This window comes from Pleuronectes platessa, chromosome 5, assembly GCF_947347685.1.
Source record: "Pleuronectes platessa chromosome 5, fPlePla1.1, whole genome shotgun sequence".
Taxonomy (NCBI): domain Eukaryota; kingdom Metazoa; phylum Chordata; class Actinopteri; order Pleuronectiformes; family Pleuronectidae; genus Pleuronectes; species Pleuronectes platessa.
Window position 1 is genome coordinate 16,481,386 of NC_070630.1, and position 23,458 is coordinate 16,504,843.

A 23,458-nucleotide genomic window follows, 5' to 3' on the forward strand; every position below is an offset into this window, starting at 1 on the left:
TGGTCCGTTTTCCTCAGCTTCTCTGCATTCAATGTGTTCATTGCAGCTTTCAGTAAGAGGTTCTACCCACATTGCTGTTTCTGATTGTGTGTGTCATGCAAGACCAATTAGCTCATCACAGGAAAAGGGAAATTGTGGCTGCTGTGCACATGCTGCTTTTACTATATATGTTCTCTCACACGTTCATGCACACGTTCCAAAGAGAGAAAAACCATCCAATCAATAGGTTGCACGTCATAGTCGTTTTCGCTGTTCTGCAGTATGGATTTAAAATCAATGGATTTGTACTGTACCTCACTATTCATGAATGTGTGTGCGAATTAGAGATTGACCATTAAGGAACCATCACGCTTATTTTAGCATCAGCAACATCACAATCATGCGAATCTACCGTCAGACAGACACACACGTGAAACACACACAAACGGAAAAAAAATGCTCAGACCAAAACTGAAATTTGAAAACTTTCGTAGGAATCTGTATTTAATTTTTAAACTCTACATACATTCATACATCTCTCAAATAGGGGAGCAGACAGTACGTGTGAGTGTAAAATCTGTATATTTGTATGTGTGTGAATTTGTGTGCGTGTGTGTGTGTTTGTGAGGTGGGGGTGTTGCAGGTTAGGGTTTGTTGTTCCAGCTGCCTTCTTCACACCTGCATATTTATCATGTGCTTACAAAATGTGACAGAGAAACATGAGTGCCAGGGAGGCAACATGGGCATGTCTGAGAGCATGAATTTAGTTTCAATGAGTGAGTGTGTGTGTATGTGTGTTTGTGTCTGTATCCATTTGTCTATATAAGTTTGTTCTTACTGCATACATCCCCATTAGGGGTTGCTGCAGTGTTTTCCCAGGAGAAAAGAAGAATTTTTGAAATCCATTGTTCATATTTTCAATTACATCACTGAATCTTAATGAAAATACTATACAGTATTTTTACTCTGAAAATCTGCATAGGCCGTGATTAGAAAATGTTGATAGAGAAATCACATAAGTCTTGCAGCCCCTTTTGAGATGAAGGGTGGGTTTGTGATGTAAGTGCATCTATGATGCATGACTGTAAATGTATGTGTTTATATATAATGTATGAAAGCATGGGATCAAGTATGTGAAGTATGAGTTGGTCTGTGTGCATGAGTGCTTACATACATGTGACTGCATATGCGTATGCAAATATATGTATGTGTGTGTGTGTGTGTGTGTGTGTGTGTGTGTGTGTGTGTGTGTGCGGGCGTGCGTTAGTCAGTCGCTGTCTTCTCTCTCCTGAGTCTCGGCCAGTGAGCTTTCGTCAATATTTTCCAGGCTCTCTGCATGCTGGATGCTGAGCTCAGAGAGTGGGATGCTGGGTAATGTAGTCTGCTCAGGGTAGAGCCAGGGCTTATACCCAGGGTTGTGTTTCTGCTTCCACTCCGAATACTTCAAACCGGCTTTGTTGATCTTCTTCATTGCCTAGAGGGAATGACAGTTAATGTTATTACAGATTTGCATTGATCCTTAACAAGTTCAACAGAGAAACAGAAAAATAAATAATATCAGGGATCACCAGGAATAATTAGTACTTCAATTTTCATTCTTGGTCAACACTGACATGAGGTGGATTGAACTAAAAACATAGTTGAACTATACAGAAATAGTCAATAGGAGATGGATAAGTTACAGGGTCACAGGAGATCAAAACGACAATTATATAATCCTAAAGTGATAAAATGTCACATGTGAAAAAAAAGAATAAAGAGGAATATCAGGAGGGAAATATTGGTTGGGGACCTTGTGAAGAGCTACATGGACATACAGAGCCCTTCACACATTCCTCATAGCATCAAAGGTGCAGGAGCAATTATTTATTTATAAATTGTGAATGATAAAAAAAGACCTAGAAAAAAAAAGTATAGACTGTATCAAGATGGAAGACGCATCTCACTTCCTCCCACAATATAGAAATGAAGATAAAATATCAGGTATAAGCATGCGGCCATTTTGCACATTTGGACCCAAAGTCAGGACAGTAGCAATCGGGGATGGATCCTTGGTGTGGACGTCCCCTCGATACACACGCTCGACTAATCACAAGTCAGACTCAGCTGTCAATCATGACGTTTCACCTGGTTTTTTTGAGGGGGGCATCAAATAGCTAATCGAAACCAAACTTACTGGTTAAAAATTAACACTGGAACCAACAGCAGTGTGATAAGAACTACCTATGATGAAAACAATCATTATTTGAATTTATTTTAACTGTACTTAGATTTCTTTATCATTTCCACTGACATGGTGGTGGTAGGGTTTAAGAGGTACTGCAGCCAGCCACCAGGTGGTGATCAAGACGCTTTGGCTTCACTTTTGGTTAACTGTCGTCCTAATATACAGTCTATGTATTGCAGAAAACAGCGTGGTTATGTTCAGTGGGATTTATTCGTCTCACTGAGCTTCTATTTTTTCCCTCCATCGTAAAGGGATTTCTCCCAGGATGCTGTCTGCCTTTCTCAGGAGAGTCTTTGCCCTATTTCCACAAATGTGCACACACAGTTTACAGCAAACAACTGCAATAACCTGTATGTGTGGAATGTGTGAGTGCATATTTAATATATATTCAAGCTCTGCATGTTTCTCCTCATGGCAGCCTCTGTGCTGTGTTTAACCTGAACCCAGTGTCTGTGGATTAACACATCGACAAACGCACAAAACACTCAGAATCTGTGTCAATCTGCAAATTACTTACGCGAGGAGCAAGGTAGTGAGAAGACTTGTTGACAACCCACTTGGGTAATGAACCTGCAAAAAGAGACAGAGTGAGCAGAAGAAGAGAGAGAGAGAGAGGAATTGAGAGAGAATAGAAGACAGTCAGAGGAAAAAGGAAGAGGAGGATGGGGGAGATATTAAAGAAGGATTTAAAGGCTGTTTTACTGCATGTCATGTCATCCAGGATCAAAGTGAAGCTCTGAACAAACTTCACACTCAAACAAACACAGAAACACACAATAATACACACACCTTACAAATGAGTGATTATAGAAATTTGCACAATAAGCACTCGCATGCAAAAGAATGACAGTGAAGAAGTGAATTAAATGGAGAACAAGAGACATGGAGTAATGAATAGAAAATGAGACCAAAAAGAAAGAAGGGAGAGAGGAGAGGAAGAGGGACAGATCGAGAGAGTCCTTCATATGGTTACTATGACAACTCATTTTGACATAAAGGCAGGGGAATGAATCATTCATTAGAAGTTTGATCGTGTGTCAAGCATCTGAATGTGTGTGTGTTCAGTCTTTCTGTGATTTTAGTCTGAGTTTGTCCTTGTGTGCTGATTACTGTGTGTGTGCGCATTTCTATAGTTATGAGGGCCAATTCATTGTGAGGACATTGTGACTTTGTGAGGATATATTGGCTGGTCTTCATAAATTCAAAGGGCTGTTTGAGAACTCGGTTTTAGAATTGGGCTTAGGTGAAGGGTTAGGGTTGGGCATTTACTGTTGGTGTGATCATTAAGGTTAGGATAAGGGGCTGGGGAAAGCATTATGCCATTGAGAGAAAAGTGTGTGTGTGTGTGTGTGTGTGTGTGTCTGTGTATGTTTGTGTGTTTGTGTGTATTCGTTACCTCGTGGATCTATGTTGGCCATGTACGTAAGGGTACAGGCCTTGGGCCCCTGGCTCTGGATCATGTAGCCAGTCTGAATGGACACAGCTCGCACCATGTCCTTTTTCTGAGGGTATTTCTGGAGAGACAACACACATAATTCATCATCCTTGAACATTGCATCTTCCAGCAACCTGGTTATCTCTCAAATGTGTCCTTGATCGGAACACAGAATACTGGAAAATCTTAATTTATGCACATTTTCCTATTCAATTTATTTATTAACTTTCATACACTACAGCTAAAGTAATCCATCAGTTAATGCAAATAATACACATATTCAACCTAAAGCACAAACGCTCCATATTATAATATCTGCTTTATGTAGCCGACACCATCTTCAGAACTTTGTCTTGAGCTCTTTGTGAACATTTATCAAATAACATATAAAGGGTGTGCAGAGTCAGCACTGGAATTCAAGGGGGCTTTTTGTGCAGTTTTTAAGCTGCCGGTCAAGCTGATTTTCTGCTTCACAGTCATATTTCTAATGCAAATCCAGTCCAACCTAAACCCTGTGAATTACACAGCAGCACAGGCCAGCGTTAGCCCACTATTCCCAGCAGCCGGCTCATTTGACTACATATCTAAGAATATTATTTATGACTGTAAATTGCAGTACTGGTTAGCCTGTGCTAATTGGGACAGGCACAAATCCCACAGAGCAGCAGTCAGCCAATGACCTGTTATCAGAGGACATATATTTTCCTGCTATTTGACTCACAGCTGAGGCACCTACACCTCTTAACCAATAGGTTCCATTGTAGGAACTTCTCCTGAAAGATTTTGTAAAAGTTTTTGTAAAATTTTCTGGAAACTCTGCATTTACTTGGTTGAGCTAAAGCAGAGGATTTGTTTGTAGGCATGAGTGAGGGAAAGTTGAAGTATGAGTAATGCTAGCATGCGCAGAATGACAATGCTAGCATAAAGATGTTTTGCAGGTACATTTACCTTACCTGTTTACCATAGTATACCATGCTCACATGCTCACATGCTAATGCTAAAAACGACACTGCTAGCGTGATGAAGTTTAGCAGGTATGATATTTAACCTGTTGATTAGAGTGTTAGCATGCTGACTAAATGTTTTGTTTACCAAGTTCACCATAGTTAAGCATGTTAGCATGCATTTGGCAGGTATTCTGGCCAAAAACCAAAGTATTTGATCATACAAAAACTACTTGATTCTATCTCTATAGTGAAAGTTTACGTCAACAGGCCTCTTCTGACCATAATTGGCTATACAAAATGTAATTATCCACCCACTAGTGGTTGTAATACTTTCAGAATGGAACAAAGTAGTGGACCAGTTGTGGCATTGCATCTCTGCAGCCATGCTGTCACTGTGGCTTAAAGAAAAGTACTCAACAGATCAGCTGATAGAACAGTGGTTAGCTGTAGCACTTACATAAACATATAAGCCTCCCATGCCAGAATTAATTAGACTATAACAATATGCCCATTGTCCAATGGGAGATTTAGCAGTGGAGCAAACTAAAGATACCAGATACAATGGCAGCTGGGTCATAAAGGTGCTTTTTCGAACCTGTCAAACCAAAATAATCCTGGACGAGAGCTCATAGAATGTGAAGTCAGATACAGGACAAGTGGGCTGACTCCTGGCAGTGGATGCACAAACTCAACACTCCACTGAGTATCCCCTTAAGCTGCGCTTCACAAGTCAAGCTCTCAGATACTACTGACTATCAAGAGTGACCTTGGCTAATCACACAAAGTCATGCACACTCGTATGGAACACACTACCCAGTTTACACACACACACACACACACACACACACACACACACACACACACACACACACACACACACACACACACACACACACACACACACACACACACACACACACACACACACACACACACACACACACACTCTATGTTTATGTTCTATGTTTCTAACCACTTATTGATGCAGGAATGCGGAAGGCAAGACGGAAGTCAACAGCCAGCAATCACATGAGAGGTCTTATCCTTCTGTAAACACGATAATAGTGAAGGAAAATGGGATTGAGGAACAGAGACGGAAAAAGAGGAAAAAAAGACTGTGAAAGGAAAACCAAGAAAAAAGAAAACGAGACATGCAAAAAGAGGAGAGATAGAAGACGGGGGGACAGAGCGAGAGAGGAAGAGCTAAAAAGGTTCCTTGATTAACTTATTGTTCTTAGAAAATCAATCGGCAATTACTCGATAATTGATTTATCATATAAGTTGGACATTGTCAGACTTCTCAGTCACGAGGACTTGCAGTTTTATTTTGTCTTAGTGATAGTGATTTGAACACCCATTGGTCGTAGAAAAGCAAGCTGTTCACAACACTGTGAAATGCATTTTCACTGTTTTAAGCCATTATAAAGACCAGACAATCAATTGATCTGCAGATGAATCAATAGTGGAGTTAATCGGTTGTTGTACAGTAGCCCTAGAGAGAGGTGATGAGTAGAAGATTATACAAATGGATTATGCTTGTCCTCCTCTTCTAATTGGACAAGACACACAGATATGGAGCCAAACTAAAGGCAGGATTTCAGGCCTGATCAAAATTAAAGTCACTCACACAGTCGCATTGTTCTCTAATCAGTCTGTTTTCTCTTACTGACCTTTGTTAGTGAAATTCCTCAAATTCTTAAAGAGCATGAATGTAAGCTGAACTAAAAATGCACACATATTCAACTGAATTACATAATATGATCCAACACTTAAGTTAAAGCATTGCCAGCCACAGTATAGCTATCATTTCCCGAGGTAAATTAATCAAATGCAGGAGGTACATGAACACTCTGGTAAGGGGCCAAATTGTCTCTCCAGTTCCTGCCTGGATGCACTGGTTCCACTTGAGTAGACTGTTAAATGGCTAACGCACACAGTTTTGTTTTGCTACCTTTCCAAAGTGCAGCACATTGCAGCACAACGCCCTTAAGCTAAACAGGATAAAAGTTCACTCAATGTGATCCTGGAGTTAAAGGGACTTTCTTTAAAAATTGCATGTTTATGTGAATTATTATTATGTTTTTACATTTTCACATTTTCTTCAACGAATAATTTGAGGTTCTCTTGGGCCTTGGTGTAGGTATGCACTGTTCTATGAAGTCATGAGTGCCATAAATGCAAAACCCCGCTGGAGTATGTGCAACGTGTGTGTGTGAGTGTGTGTGCGTTATACTCACAACATGTTTGACGGAGTAGTTCATGATGATATAATCTTTCCCTATTGGCAGCCAGGAACGAAGTGTGATGACATCACGGTTCTGAAGAGGTTTTGGACACTTCCCTGTAAATTAAAAAGATAAATCTGGTGAACTCAACATTGTAGATCAATATGCACTTGTGTGTATCTGCTTCCCTTCACAGGCCCAAATGCAATTAGTGAGCAGAGGACTGACGTAAACAGTATGTGCAGCATATGTTTACACGTGAGAGTACCACATACATGAATAGTAACCGACATCCGCATTGACCGTGAGTTTCCCGATGTCGAAAGTCTCTATGACGTTTGTGTCCCATTTCCGTCTATATTCGATGTCATGGAGCACGTCATACATGGTCTCAGCTGACACGTCCTTGCACACCATCCGACACTGAGAGACAGAAAAAGAAGTGGTTTTAGTCAGGCAATGAAGAAGAAACTACAAAGAGCAAACACAGCTGAATTGACTTGCCTATTTTGCTGAATATGTATTTACAATATAACCAATGCAGGCTATGCAGCAGGAAAATCCATTAAATTTTAATGAAGCTGCATGCCTTAAGTTCAAGTAAAGGACTGTGCCAGTGTTGAGGAGAACTACAGAGTTTGCTGCTATTCACGCTGACAAAGGTAAGAGCGAACAAAAACAACCCCAGCACAAAGTCAACATCCACGCTTGATCTGATATGCAAACCCAAATAAATGAATTTAGAGGAAGTATGTAAATATAAGTGCGGAAGGATTCTGCACACACTCAGGATAGGACAGATAAGGCAAGTGATGTGTGAATGATTAGACATCAGATGGCCGGAGAGTGTCAGTGTCTGAGAGCAGTGTGCGTGTGTGTATGTGTGTGTGTGTGTGTGTGTGTGTGTGTGTGTGTGTGTGTGTGTGTGTGTGCATGTGCGTGCGTGCGTGTGTGTGTGAAAGAGGTAGAGAGATGGAGAAGTTGTTCTAGAGGCAGACCATGGACCATATATGAGTCATTACTAGACCTGAGCTCTTAAATGGAAAACAACACATCAGAACAGGACAGAGACAAACACAAATTCACACACATGCGCACACACACAGTTATGAGAGTAAAGGGGAAGCTGAGGGTCTGGCTGCTCAAACAGTGACAGGTCCCCTGCTTTTTTGGACAAAGGGATTAGGATATGTACAGTTTAAAACCAGAAATGAGACTGAACCATTTCCAGCTGCAACCCAGATTCAATGATACATATCTAAAATGAATGTAGGTGGAAGTACACTGGCGACCATTTTGGGTCAAAAAGTCTACTTAAAGAAATCTTAAAGTAAGTATAGGGATTTATTTTAACTCTCGCTGGATTTAGCTGTTTATCTCCATATGTGTTGATATGGAAATAGTCTTGTGTAGGTTTGTCACACAGCTTGTTAATGAAACCATGGGGACTCATGCCTCTGCCAGGGTTGGAGTAGATGGCAGTGTACATACACAGGCCATGTAAAGAGCGGTCTGCAGCCCTAGAGTCAAGTTGTTACTACAGTTACAATTATCAGGGGGTTTAAATAATAACAGGAGTCTTAATAATAACAACAAGATGAAAGAGGAGGGAGAGTCGCAGAGAGGTAAAGACATGATAGGACAAAGCTATGGAGATTTAGAATCACAAACAATAAGAGCAAGTGAGCGTTCAGAGCATCGGCCGAAAAACAGAGTAGGAGAAGAAGAGTAAATGAGAAAGAAGTGGATGGAGCTCGTCTGTCCCAGATGGATTTGAACTCCCATCACAAATCAGTTCAGAAGGTTTGAAGCTCCGCCTGTACCATCATGTTTCCCGTGTTCCCTGTGGGCTTAATTTGAGAAGATGATCACCATCTTCACACTACACTGGGTTTACAGCTGTTGAAACAGGAGGTCTTCTCTCAGTCACATCCATACCAAAAGCTTGTAAAATATCATGTGCTGCACATATGGAGAAATGCACTTGCAATTTAAGGTGTTATCTGTAGAGCTCCTTCAGATATGAATCAGAACAACTTAGAGGAGACATATGCTCATATTCATTCATTTTAATTTGGGTTATTACTTTTAAAGGTTGACATGCTCTAATGTTCAGAAAACCCACTTTCCTCAGACTGTCCATTGCTGCAGCTCCACTTTTCAGCCTGACTGAATTGCTCGGTTTTAGTTCCTGTCTCTTTGAGGCCCCCCTCCTTATGAACCCCCGTCTGCTCTGATTGGCCAACTGCCTACTCTGTTGCTGCTATTGGTCATCTGTTTCCAAGGTGTGAAGTGTCGACATCAGAAAAAGAGGTGTTACCCACGTAGGAGACACCGACGAGTGTGTCGAGATAATTCAGGTGATAAGAGTTGACGTCAGTGTCGGGGAGCTGTTTCGTCACTTCCTGTGTCTGTCTGCTGCACAAACACAAAGTTAACACAAAGCTAACACTGGTTATAGTGATGGTGTTTGTTGTTAACGTGTAAAGTGAGCATAGGTCAGCAGGGGAGTGAGGAATTGGGGAATGATGTCATACTAAAGGGAATGAAGCGCAACTGTGAGAATGGAAAACTCACAAAAAGTCCCCATTTAAAAAAAGGCTTCCGGCAAAGATCGAAATTAAGTTAATTGTTCAGGGACCAGAAAACACTAGAATTCTCAGTTGACCCATTTCGATTACACTTGTTCAAGAAATGTAATAACAAACTTGTAGCAGTTTTCTTGCAGGTGACATTCATCATATGATTGCGAATTCGCTGTACGAATAAATGCAAGACAAAAGTAGGATAAGAAAACAAACATGCTACATGGCACCCAATGTTACTAGGTGCATTATAGCTATATGTGCACTCACTGCTGAGCCCGTCATTTAAATCAACTTTATTTATAGGGTCCTAAGACACAGACAGAGCTCACAGGGCTACACCACAGCCAAGACGTCCCAACACAAAAACCCTCAGAGAGAACGAGTAGATGTGATCAGGGAACAGGAAAATAGAGCTGAATCCATATGACAAAACAACAGAATAAGATTATTTAAAATTTCTGGATGTGGCCCAGGGCATGAGTATCACCTCATTAATATATTAACCCAGCAAATCACTGGATCTTATTAATGGTTCTACTGAAGAGGTAGAATGAGTTATGATTTTGCTCTCAGACATTGATTCATACTATGGAGAGAAATCTAAAAATATGCGTTAGATTCCAGTAATTCATACTCAGAGATGAGATGGCTCAGTCACATGAGCATCAAAGAGTCGAGTCTGAAAGTATAATGCTCCAAATATCCGGGTGAGCAGAAGGTCACAAAGGTCAAATAAAGCCAAATGCGTCGGTAAATACACAGTGGCCATGTACACACCTGGTATTAACCTGTGGTTTTTGTTATCCAATGACAAGTTGACAGCTCTGAGTGGGTGTGTTCACACCTGGCATTAAAATCTGGCCCCATGTTCATCTCGTGATCGGAGCTCACGTCCCTGCTCTATACAAACAAACACGTACGTCATTTCTGTTCATGAAGAACAGTGTGGGGTCACATCAATTAGAGAGGAGCTAACACAGACGACAAAAATGTGTTCTCTCTCACCAGAGCTTTCTGAAAGGCACAAAAACATATTTAACTAGTTGCAAAAGCGTCACAGAGGTTAATCATTAACAAATACTTTCAAACCCACCTTCAGAGTTTAGAGGTTTTAAATGAAACTAGTCTGCAAGTCTTTCTCTCACAGTCCAAAGACCTGCAGATTGGGGTTAGGTTCATTGGAGACTTTAAATTGACCGTAGTTGTGAATGGTTGAAGCATGTGACCTGGTTTAGCAGAGGCTAATGAACGGCTAGTTGCTGCTGTTGTACAGGACTGAATGATATATCAACCTCATTAATTAACGTGTAAAATGTAATACACAATAATTTTTTTCTGAAGATGTTAATAAAACTGATTATTGTGATCTCTGTAAAGGTATATTGATAATGTATTAGGCAGTCTGGATTAGACTGTACAGGTGTATCTTTATACATATATATAAGTGGCCACAGAGATGTATAAAGCCTGCAATATGAAAATTAGAAAATACATTTTAATACATGAATAATACTCCAATAATATATCTATCTAATATTAATACACTTTCAGCAGAATTACTTCTTTTATGTGTATTTACTATTTATATTTCTATCAGCCATTTTTAGAGAATCATTTTGATTGCAGGACTACTAATATATTGTATTTCAATATAATGTTATAACAACTTAAATTTAGTAAATAATGTAATAGAAAGTCTTAAGCACTGTGAGTAAGGAAACAGAGTATGGGAAGTCCAGGGTAAAGATCTGTGTGTCAGAGACAAGCTCATTTACTGTTCAAATGTGATAAGATATTGTTGAGTCATCCGATGCAGAGCTGACACAGCAAATGCAATGACAATCTAATAAAGGAATAGTTTACCCAAGAATGAAATTTCACTCATTTTCTACTGTGATCGACGCAGGTACACGGATCCGGAGGAGGATAACAGAGGACATTTAGGCTAAATTACCTAGTTTTGGCTAAAATTTGGGATTACTGACACTTGGATGACACCACAGGAGCATTGCGGAGGCATATTCGGTTTTCTTTCCAGTTGGTCTTTACGTTTGAGGAAATGGTCACCATTTACTTCAATTGAATTTGATCTGGCTGTAACACTGTCAATCCCTGAAACTCCAAAAATGTTTTGTTGACTCAAACACTTCACCCACCCTTCCATTGGCACAGTGGTGAGTAGTGAATTTTTTCATTTCTGGGTGAGAAAGTCAGAATAGTTTAAAAACATTACCCAGAAATGATGAGTGTGAGAGTTAGAAAAACGGAATAGTGGGAAACACTGCAAATTGATACTACAGATTACAAGCAGGGTATGCCTGATGAATCCTGCAGGCAGGACTGAAGGAAACACGGTTCCTTCTATGAAATGACATACTTGTTTCTGAATCTTCAACATGGACTCACCACATTGGAACAACAAAAACACATAAAGTCTTCACTTTGATTGGGTTTTTAAATGAATATATACATGAAATATGCCCAAGTTCTTCTAAAAGGGATAATCAATATTCATATGGTATCAAATTTGAAATCTATGAGATAACACTGGATGCCTTGTATCCACAGACAAACAGAAACAGTGCAGTGGAAAGAGAAAGAAAGGAAAACAAATGTGACAGATGAAAGAGGAGAAGAGAAGGGAGCAGAAGACGTCCAGCACAGAATGAAGCCTGCTCAATATATGCGGGGGTAATTCGTTTAGGCCCTAATTCAGTAAACTAAGCAGATGATGGAAGGAGAGATGGGGGTGAAAGAGAGTTTATAAAAGTCAGACACGGGGGGAGACAAAACGCAGGTACACAAACAGTATTTGTGAAGTTGTTTCTTCGAGCGTGTATTCACTGTGCTGGCCGCCCACACAGGGAGAAGCCCACGACCTGTGACCCCTGCACATCCCACCTACTCCACCCGCCTCATTCCATGTCTCGCCCACTCTTGTTCTCTCCCCGCGTTTCTCTTCCCTTCATCCCTTTGTCCCTCTTACCTGTCAACTCTCATCATTTGCTCCCCTAGGTGCTCATACATGATTGTGGGAGACAATTAGGAAAAAAATAAATAAAGAGGGGTGAGTGTGTGATTCAGAGCCAGGCATCCCTCTGTGTCAGCGTGGGAGCGGGCAAACCCAGGAGTGTTCATTCGATGTGTGTGTGTGTTTGTGGCAGCCATCTGACAGTTTGTCAAACTATTAACTACTAGCACACATATATATATATATACACACACATTGTGTGTGTGGAGTCATCTACTGACAATAAATGCTAAATACAAAACAGATATTATTATCATCATCATGTGGATATTAATGATAATAACCATTATTATTATCATTGTCATTGTTATAATTGATGATGATGATGATGAAAATTCTCATTGTCGCCATCATCATCATCATCATCACACTCATCATCGACATTGTATTTGTCATTATTACTAGCATTATGATTCTTAGCATTATGATTTTTAGCATCATGATTATTAGCATTATGATTATTAGCATTACTAATATAATTGATGATGAAGATGATGATGATGATGATGATGGTTAGTGTGATTGATTACCACAGTGATTACACTGTGATATAAAAGCCATTATTGGTGAATATGGCTGTGGAGATGATTACGATGATAATGAGGCTGATAATAATTAGACCACTGATGACAATGACGATTGCCAGGCTGTTCTCTCTCTCATTCTCTGAGTTGGATATAGTGCACTGTTGTTGTTGTTGTTGTTTTGTTTTTTCCTATACCGCCATTAACGCTATATAGGAAAAGAGAAAGTGAGGCAGCAAGAAAGGCTGTGGAAAAAGCATCGTCAGTCTTTAAATAGAGAAAATGAGTGGTGCGTCAAGCTACTGCAACTGTCATGTTTACATAAAGATAGAGTGCCGGTTACATTATAGCTCTTTGTCCCGCCCAGACGCCAAATGTGTGTGTGTGTGTGCACTTTCTTCTTTAATGTTTACAGAAGCTGTGGTGAGGAAACACACCTGTCCTGTATGAAAAAGCATGAATAGGCAGAACAGTACCCTCTGCAAGCACAAACACATGCGCACTCTCTTTATTACACACCTCTCCTTTAGCACACACAGGACATAGCCTGAGGAATCGCAACGCAAATGATGGCTGATTCACACAAATCTGATAGGCAACACATACACACACAAAAATAACCTGCCTCACATGTATAAAGAAGGGGGGGGGGGGGGGGGAATCCCTCTGCTGTTGCGGACCCTGGACAGAAAGATAACACCCCTATGCACACAGACGCACGCCCATAACTTTATTTTACAAAGTAAACACCTGGTGGCTCACTCACGCGCCTCAGATCCGGATACACCAGCAGGAAAGCACAAACACACATATTGACACAGAGAAGAAAGTGTCCAGTTTCTGTCTCTAAATATGGGAGGGAGGCTTTGTTTCCCAGACTAACTGAAAGTAATCACACGCTCTGCTTTGCTCAGATCAGTAAACCCTCCCAAAAACCTGTCAGCTGTGAGGCCAAATCCGTCTCCCAAATGAAATTGACAACATGACAAGAGAGCTTGAGCCACTAAACGCACTCAATTGTCAGTTAGTGTCCCGGCCGACAGCTGAAGCTAAGTGGAGAGTGTCGTGCGTGCTGTCATAGTGAACTGCAGCTGAAAGTGTGATATAGCTGCTTCTTTTGTATTTATTCTTTCTACTTTTAACACTTTCCACAGGGCTGTGGGTCCCAGATTCTGCTGAACTTAACCTAAAGTTTCATCATTTATTCAAGTATGTATGTTTGCGCAAAATAAATACATGTATGCATGAATGTCCTGTAGATATTTATACATTTTAAATACAAAAGCCAGGTAAGGATGGGCAGAGCACCTGAGGCAAAACATGAATTACCTTTAAATAATTGATTTTGTTTGATCATTTTAATTAGGATCTTGTATACAATTAAAACAAGGATGTTTGTTGTATTCAACTTTTTATTTTAACATGTGCAAACAACCAGAGATAATGAAATGTTTTTTTATAAGTGTGCTGTTGAGAGTTCAACTGAATAATTGTTTTTCATCTGGGCCTCTGTCCCAGAACACCATCTAAAAAAGTAATACTAAGGACTGTGGTCAAATATTATGTGTTAGGTGATACGCAAAAATGTTTTCCAATGGCTTAAAGTGGCTCTTCTGCTAATGCATCAACTCCCAAGACAAATATTCACAGTGGCCACCAACTGCCATGGCTGCTATTTGCATAGATAATTAAATTTACTCTTTACTCTTACCTGAAGTAGTGCACCTTAGTTATCATGGCCCAAAATAGCATCTTTAAACTGCAAATTTTGAATGGATAACAAATCTAATTGTTTAGCAGTTGATGTAGTGTATGCTTCACTACCCACAAGGACATGGTAATGGCTGCAGATCATAGTTTCCCTGGCGGAGTTTATGACGTGTCCCTGGAGAATGAAACCTGTCTCCTGCGGCTGACTCCTGCTCTCACTGCAGGTAATTTCTTATATTGAGTATCAGGCAGTAATTCACAACCTGATCACTACACACATTTCTATCAGTGAGTCTAACACAGGTTGAACTCACTACACAATGATCATGGAAATGAGTCTACAGTTGCACTGGTACCATTAGATTGGGACCATTTCATTCCACCCCATTTGTTTCTGTATTTACATAGTGACAACATACAGTACAGACAGAACGCTATCACTGTGTTACTGTGGAATCTGGTTTTAGTGGTTGGGAGAAGCCTCGGCAGCTCCAATGGGGCGATGCAGCAAAGAGCGGGGGTTCAAGCACTTCAGCAGTTTGAATCATGTGGGAATTTAGAGTTCTTCTCTGCCAGTGTGATTAAACAGTAGAGTTTTATCTCTCCCCTTTCGCTGTGTGTTTGTTCAGACCTTCCCACAAACGTGCCCTCATTCTTTTTCCTATGAATATTTGTAACAGATCTCAATAGAAATGCACTATATTAAGTAGGGCTGGGGGATAATACAATATCAATAATTATCGCCATATAATTTCCATTAATAGCTATATTACAAAAGTTTAATATATATTGTTATAATGCTTATATAAGCACAGTCAGAAACAGAGGCTGATCTTGGATTTTTCTTAAATCGGGGACCATAAAGGGGCCCCCATTTAACAAGGGGGCAAATTATATGTCCAAAACCCATGCACACCTCCTCACTCAGTGAAGTACAATCCTTGTTTATTGTTACCTCTGTATTATTCATCATTGTATATTCTTATTAAATAGTTCCTTGTTCAAACAGATTGTGGAATATTAGAAAGAAATCTCAATATATTGACATATCAACTGTCAGTAAGTGTGAGTAAGTTTATTTTAAAAATAAAAAACTATTGACAGGAGAGAGGCACTTCAGGGGCCAATCATACCGCCCCCCCCCCCCCCCCGGCCCCGCCCCTGGTGGGGAGGTATATCACACATCTGATCTGCCTCAGAATGTTTCCTGTTTGTCATTCTTAGTTCTTAAAGAGTTTAAAAACCCAACCTTTACTCAACAGCAAAAGTCAGTCTTTACATTTTAAAGACATTTTAACGTGATATGTATGATACATGTCACATTATTATGATAATCGATAATGATATCTGTATAAAAGATACAAATAACAATAAATAAATGACAAAATGCATGAAAGCATGAAAAGTAGGGACATTGCTAGACACAAAATATTGCTTATCCATATGGGTAATTATCAGGATAACTTATTTATCGTGATAACTATCATTATATCATGATCATGATTATATTGCTAATCACCACGTGACAACACCTATCGTGCTAATTATGGATATCGACCGATTCGTAAAATGTTTATCGATAAACTTTTTTTCCACATCATCCATAATTCTTTTTTTACATACGAACTTGCAAAACACCCCCCTGGATTAACAGTGGGACATATTTCACACCTGTGGACTTTAAAGTGGTCTCACCTTAATTTGGTGGACGGAGTTCCCTTCCTCCAGACCCTGGGTCCACACAGTGATGCCTCCCTTGTTGCAGCTCATTCTCCAGCCCTCCTCGGACAGACACTCGGCCTTGAAGCTGGCGAACGCCCCGTCATCCGGGATGGCCACGGTGTGTCCAGACATGGCTCGTTTACCGGGAGACGGAGAGCAGACTCCTGGTGGGGCCCGGCTGGAGACACGGAAGCAAAGTAGAGCCGATGGTCGGCCCCTCCTGTCCTGTCCGGTCCTCCTCTTCGACTGGGAAGAACTTGTCTAATTCAATTTCCTCCCTGCGAGCAGCTTTGGTGGGCTGTCTTGTGGTGATCCGTGAGCGCGTGTGAGTGCGAGCGTGCGCGATCGGGGAGGTATTACCGCAATCAAGCCCCGCACGAGAACAACTGCACACCGGGAGGGAGCGGAGCCGCGCACGGGGAAGTGATGGATAGAAGGACCCCCCCAAAAAAAGACGAGTGGAGATGTGTGGCAGTTGATGGAATAAGTTGAGCAGTCCTCACTAACAGCCGCTCCTCTCACAAACCATATGCTTCTCTCTCTCTCTCTGCAGTCCTGTTATCATCTCCATCGCCGCGTCGCTCGCTGTGGCAGGTGGTGGAGGAGGAGGAGGAGGAGGAGGAGATGCGGTGAGCAGTAAGAGGAGGAAGAGGGGGGAAGAGGAGGAGGAGGAGGAGGAATCCGGCTGAGCAGACAGGAGAGACGCAGAGATGGAAACGCCCCCCCGTGCTGCCTCTACGTGCTCCTCGTAAAGCTCGCGTGTCTATAGCCTCAGGGACATTTTGTTCAGTGGAATTCTCTTGATTGGAAACGAGGAAAGCGGGTTTCACGACACGATACAATAAGTCACGACACAGTGCGATACAACATGTGTTGATGAGAAGCGATACTGTACCACATGCTACGATACTATACAATAAGTGCGAGCTACATGTTTGTGGCAAGTAACGTCCCTGCCCTTCACACCTGTCATACATTTGACATTTATTTATCTCTATTTCTATTTTTTTTACACAGATAAGAACCTATGAGTGTGAAATAAAGCTGAACTATATAAACTGTAACAATCATATAATATAATAGAATACGACAAGGTACGATGCGATATGACACAGTATGATACGATTCAATATATGATACAATACAATACAATACAAGACGACACCGGTCATGCTTTCAGGCAATCCTTTTTTTTTATTATTTCGATACAAACCAATGAGTAACTACAATATACTATAATAACTATAACAATGATACAAAATGATAGGATACGATACAATGCGATACGATGCGATATGACACAATTTGATACAATTTAATATGACATGACATGAAAACAATACCTTTCAGACTTTCAGGCATATGTTATGTTTTTTTTTTATATGGACATGAACCTATGAGTCTGAAATAAAGCAAAACTATATTAACTATATATATGATACAGTACAATGCAATTTGATAAGTGTAAGCTACATGTTTGTGGCTAGCAATGCATCCACCTCTCATGCTGTAATGAGGGATTCTTTGTATAATTTTATGTTTCGATTAACTGACTCAAAAACTGTGATCATACAACAGCCTTAACTGAAACAACACTAAATGAAGGTGAGTGTGTGTCACTTGCTGGAAACAGTATGGTTTGTAGCTCATAGAATTTTCAGGACATCGCAGCAACTGAGCTGTGTTCTCGAACATGTCTTTTTGGAGGAGATGCTGTTCAGTGGCTAATACAAGAAATTCCGCAATTTCCTGCAGGACTTGAACGTACCCCGCGCTACCCCAGCATGCAGACAAACCTGTCAGTAAAGTAGTTCGTTCACGGAGCAGCGGGGGCGCGCCTGGCTGCAGTTGGCTGACGTGTAGAATCACTGGGTGTCCCCCCCCCACCCCCCACCCCCCCCACCCCCTACCCCCTCCCCTCTCTGTGTCATGTTTCTTGGTGAAGCACACAATGATGCAGTATTTTTGAAAGTGCACTAACCTCTGTGTTGTATCTCCTCACTGCAGGCTGTCTCTCTCCATCCTTTTCTCACTCAGTCTCACTCTTTCATCAGCCTCCCCCTTCACCTTGAACATTTATAAGATCTATGGGTGTTTTTGTGACATCTTCAGGGCCAAATCATCTGAAGGACACTATAACATTTAGTTCTTAGGATCACATGTGTACATCTACCTGCTAATTCCACAAATGTTTCTCTCTCTGTCTCTATATGATTGTGGAATGCAAATCTCACCTATCTTTCATCTGATCAATTTCACACTCGGCATGCGTGTTGCAAATTCCTCGAGAAAGAGCAGTGCATACATTATTAATATTAGCTTAGACGACCAGCGCTCTGTAGCTGTCAGTGGGGGTTGGGCGGGTGAAGAGTGTCAGCGGTCGAGCCGGTCTTCCTCCTAAACTAAAGTACTTGTCAGCAAGTGGGTCAAACAGTGTGTCAAACAGCTTATATATAAACCACACACGGGAACAGTAGTAAAGCACATTCTGTTCAATTCAATGAAGAACATTGTTTATAAAATCTTCATTGCAGATAAACCAGGTAGGATGAATGCTCACGTCACTCTGCACCATAGACTTAATAAAAAGCTCTCCAAACAATATCCAGCTCACAAACAATAAAAAGTGACACACTGTTGTAGAACTGTTTGAGGTGGACTTACTGATGGCAAGGAATTATTCTGAAAGCAAGCAGCCAATTCCAAACAGGCATGACTGGGAGCACTAAATTCTGAGCATTTTTTGTGCTGTTAAGTTTCATTCATGGAAACAATAACAACGATCGCCAACCTAACATGGTGGTCAGCTATTATGAGCATGCACACAATGACCTGTGCATCATTGTCAGAGAATAACTGTCATTACTTGGGTATCATTTCATTGAGTAAATTAACCTAAATGTTATTGAAACTGTCTTTTCATCAGTGAAGTCAGTGTGGTGCAATGCAATGATCTTCTCATCGATACTCCAGGTTTTCAACAACAGACCTCGACCTTTGACCTCCTGGCACAGTCATGTGAGAAGGGAATTTGGTCACCTGGATAAGCTGAGCATGAGTTTAATGGAAACACGAGATCCGCTCACGACTAGTTCCAGCTGTGAGTCGAATGTCTGCTGTGGAAAACAAACAGCTCTGTGATCTGACTCATCTGAACACTATAAAGAACCAAGAGTGAAGAAAACTTTTATAGCATAATTAAGATAAGTGAGATATATTCAGAGAGTAACAAATTTAAAATACAAAAAGGACACATTTTTCACATGGAAAGAAAAGGAGAGTTGCTGTGTGATCATCAGACAAAAATACCAGTCAAATCCAAAACATGTCGCAATCTATCTCCCACAGTCCAAAGACATGATGATTAGATAATGGGAGGCTTTAAATTGACTTTAGGGGAGAAATTGAGTGTGAATGATTTTGTCTCTTCGGCCCTGTGATATGCTGGTGATCTGTCCAGGGGGGAGTAATCAATTGTGCTGACATGCAACACAAGTAGAAACCACTGAACAGACAATTTCTGCTGGACGTATTGACATGTCACCAACTTCAACTGAAATCTGTTTAACTGAGCCTGATCCAGATCCTCTGTTACTGAGTTAAAACTGGAGCATCGTGCAGGGACACTTTGTTAAAGACACCAGTTTCCACTTTATGCAGGTCAGTCTGTGAACCGTGCAGCGGACTGTCTCAAGACACAGCTTGCATTGTTGAGGAGCACATAACCATGACAGATCTTTGTTTCGTAACAAAACACTTTGGGAACATACACGGGCCTGCACATATCGACAGGCTGGTGTGGGTGACTCCAGCTGTATTTGTTGGAAGAGAAAGAGAGTGAATGTAGTGTATCGTCAGGGATCCACAATATCAGACCCACGCTCATACTCCTGGAGCATTTAGAGAGAGAGGACTGGTGAAGGTGCCAGTGGATTTATGGTGGGGGAGCGTGTTGTCCTCTATGAATCATGTATGGTGAGTGCACAATGAGCCTGCTGCCTGCACACCACACATCCGCCTAATAAATTACAGCCCTGCTCCACAGAGGGAGGCCCCACTCTTCGACACAAGGGTTCTGCTTCGATTGAATTTCAATCACAACAAAATAATATTTAGACAACATTCTTTCCTTGATCCTTCTGTGTCTCAGGTCTGCGGTTGTCTAATGGGGGGTCCATGGCACACTTATGATACATTGTTATTCTGTGTTGACACTGTGAAAAATGTTTTATATATAATTTATATCTCTTAATAAGACATTTCTCTTATGTGGTTTTCTAACATAAGTTGAAGTGTAAAAAGAGATATCCATGCGGGGGGGAGGGGGTCCAAAGCTTTCTGAACTATCCTTTCCCACCATGTATCCTACATTAAAGAAACTTTCTTTAAGTAAATAATATATATAATTGCTTTAAAAAATGTATATACCGTCTGCATAATGGAAAAAGGTCGTTTCAAAATTCAGTTTCACTGCAAATTTAAAAACCTTAAAGTATTATGTGGTATATCAAGTATTCTCTCTCTTTCGTGTATCGTCTTCATATGTCCAACTTCGTGTCGTGTAGCCACTCCCTCGTCTCAGGTCCCACTTGGAAGAGGCCCTCCTCTGAGGGTGGTCTATGCCGGGGACAGGTGGTGATGATGTGGTCGGCAGTCTGCTCAGGCTCCCCGCACTCACACGCTGCACTGTCTGTTAGGCCCCACTTCTTCATGGACGCTTTGAAGCAGCCAACCCCTGTGCGAAGGCGGTTCAGGAGGGTCCATTGCCGGCGAGGTAGATCTTCTCCCTCAACGCCACCTCCAGGATCCTGGATGTAATGGTGTAGGCGTGTCTGTCCTGCTGACTCCCACTCCTGCTTCCATGCCGCTGCCAGCCAGGCTTTGGTTGTCAAATCCTCCGGGATGGAAATAAGCATCTCTTGTGCGGCCTGATTGTATGGGTGGCGGGACTTGAGTCTGCTTGGAGGTGTTGCCATGGTGGTGGTTTCATGGAGGAGGTGCCAGCTGTGTTCCTGGGCTTTCCTTGCCAGGGCGAGGGTAGCAGCCTCTCGCCGTAGGCCGGCTGGCGCTATTCCTGCTAGGACTGGCAGGTAGAACACGGGGGTGGGTTTCAGGCAGCCACTTATGATCCGGAGGGCATTGTTGATGGCCGTATCGACCTTCTTGGCATGTGGGCTTCTACTCCAGGTTGGGGCACAGTACTCAGCTGCAGAGAATACGAGGGCTTGTGTGGAGATACGTAGAACCTTGGCCGAGGCCCCCCAGGTTGTACCAGCTAGGCGCCGGATGAGTGAGACCCTTGCTGTTACTTTAGCCCTCACTTCATCCAAATGCTGTTTGTAGGACAGTGTCCTGTCTAAGCGTACGCCCAGGTACTTTGGGGCCTGCTGGAACTCCAGGGGTTTGTTGTCCACTGAGATCTCCAGCTCCCTTCTTGCTTCCCTGTTGCAGAGGTGGAATGCTGCTGATACAGTCTTTCCCTTACTGAGCTGCAGTCGCCAGCTTCGAAGGTAGGCAGCCAGGACGTCCATGTCCTGATTGAGACCCTCTTCAACCGCCTTCCATGTGGGCCGGTGTAGCATGATGGCTAGATCATCCGCGTATCCATACCTTCTAGATGTCGTCACCGGTAGGTCAAAGATGTAGATGTTGAAGAGCATCAGTGAGAGGACAGACCCTTGTGGGACCCAGTTTCTCAGCCTCCTGAGCCTGCTGCGCTGGCCGTCACTGGTCTGGAGGATGAAGCTGCGGTTTGACAGCATCTCCATGATGAAGTTGACCATATGACGGTCCGGGATTGTTCTCAGCAGCTTCAGGTGGAGTCCGCGGTGCCAGACGGTGTCGTAAGCAGCAGTCAGGTCCAGTAGTACCACCCCAGCTTTGGTTTTGGCCTGGAAGCTGTCCTCGAGATCTTGTGTGAGAAGGGTTACCTGGTCCACTGTAGACCTGCCCCGGCGGAAGCCAGCCTGTTCCCTCGGTAGCTGTGAGTCAACTACTGGCTCAATTCGGCTGTGTATCATCCTCTCCAGGATTTTAAAAGGGACGCACAGCAACGAGATTGGTCTGTAGGACTTGGGGTCATCCGCAGGTTTGTTGGGTTTCAAGAGGGCTATGACAGCGGCCCGTCGCCATGCCCTTGGGAGCTTGGACCTCCGGAGGCACGCAGAGAAGAAAGCACACAGCCAGGCGGATGTTATTTCGCTCTGGTGGATCACAAACTCTGGGTGGATGTTGTCGGAGCCTGGTGCCTTGCCTTGTTTGAGTTTGGCCATAGCGTCCTTGAGCTCAGCTGGTGTGAAATCTCCTGACAGGTTGGCATTGACACTGGCCGCCCTAGAGAGACTGGATACCTCGTGGGATGTTGAGCGGGCAAACTCTTTGTCTGCGTCTGGGAAGCGGCCATTTTATCAAGTATTCTGTGCAGGAAGTATTACATTCATGCAACATTCCACCTTTGCTATGTGATGCAGACACTTCCTGCTTTGTAGGTATGTGTGTCGTTTGGTTTTCTTTCACTAGAACAGAAAAACTAGAACAAACAAACAAAAAACTCACTTCTATTCAAGTGTGTTTACATCAGGGAGAGCGGCAGGAAATACATTTATGTCAAATAGCATATAAAACTTTTACCGCTTCAGAATATTTTCAATCATTAATAATGAAAGAGGAAGCAACGTTTAGAAAATAACAAGTCAAATTTGAATTTCCGTGAAATGAACGTCAACATGATAGCGTCAGCAAACTCCTCTTTGTTTATTTTCCCGGCATAAATCCTAATTATTCTGCACAGTTTCCCCCTGGTGATCATGGTCACCTCCCCCTACAGCACCTCATGTCACCAGTATGAGATCCACTGATCTACACATTAACAAGGCTCACATGAGAGCCGGGAAGGAGACTGATTCAGGCCTATTTGAAGCATTTAAATTAACTAAGAGGAATGTGAAGCATTTGACTGGGAAAACCTACAATAAGGATGCAGAAGTGAAAAGTGGGACCAACCAGGTTACATAGCTTGCATGTAGAGTTCTATATTTTGCTTCTGCTGTTTGGATGTGAGCCTAAAGTTG

The 23,458-nt window shown here is 42.0% G+C and overlaps 1 protein-coding gene across 1 annotated transcript; it reads right to left on the reverse strand.

The window, feature by feature from the left end:
- Window positions 1-451: 451 nt before the first annotated feature.
- On the reverse strand, window positions 452-17,087 carry stard10 (StAR-related lipid transfer (START) domain containing 10). The gene is made up of 6 exons (XM_053423419.1): window positions 16,362-17,087; window positions 7,089-7,236; window positions 6,826-6,929; window positions 3,603-3,720; window positions 2,724-2,776; window positions 452-1,453 (listed from the first exon to the last, which is right to left on the reverse strand). Exons 1-6 carry the CDS (start codon window positions 16,518-16,520, stop codon window positions 1,247-1,249), a joined length of 789 nt encoding a protein of 262 aa, XP_053279394.1. The 5' UTR covers window positions 16,521-17,087; the 3' UTR covers window positions 452-1,246.
- Window positions 17,088-23,458: the final 6,371 nt, after the last annotated feature.

Bases quoted from the DNA above. Each gene is read 5' to 3' on its own strand.
- stard10 (XM_053423419.1), bottom strand. From the start codon at position 16,520: ATGTCTGGACACACCGTGGCCATCCCGGATGACGGGGCGTTCGCCAGC. The intron at 3,721-6,825 runs GTGAGTATAACG...TTGTCTCTCCAG, and splicing joins ACTACTCCGTCAAACATGTT to AAATACCCTCAGAAAAAGGA. The intron at 2,777-3,602 runs GTAACGAATACA...CTCTTTTTGCAG, and splicing joins GGCCAACATAGATCCACGAG to GTTCATTACCCAAGTGGGTT.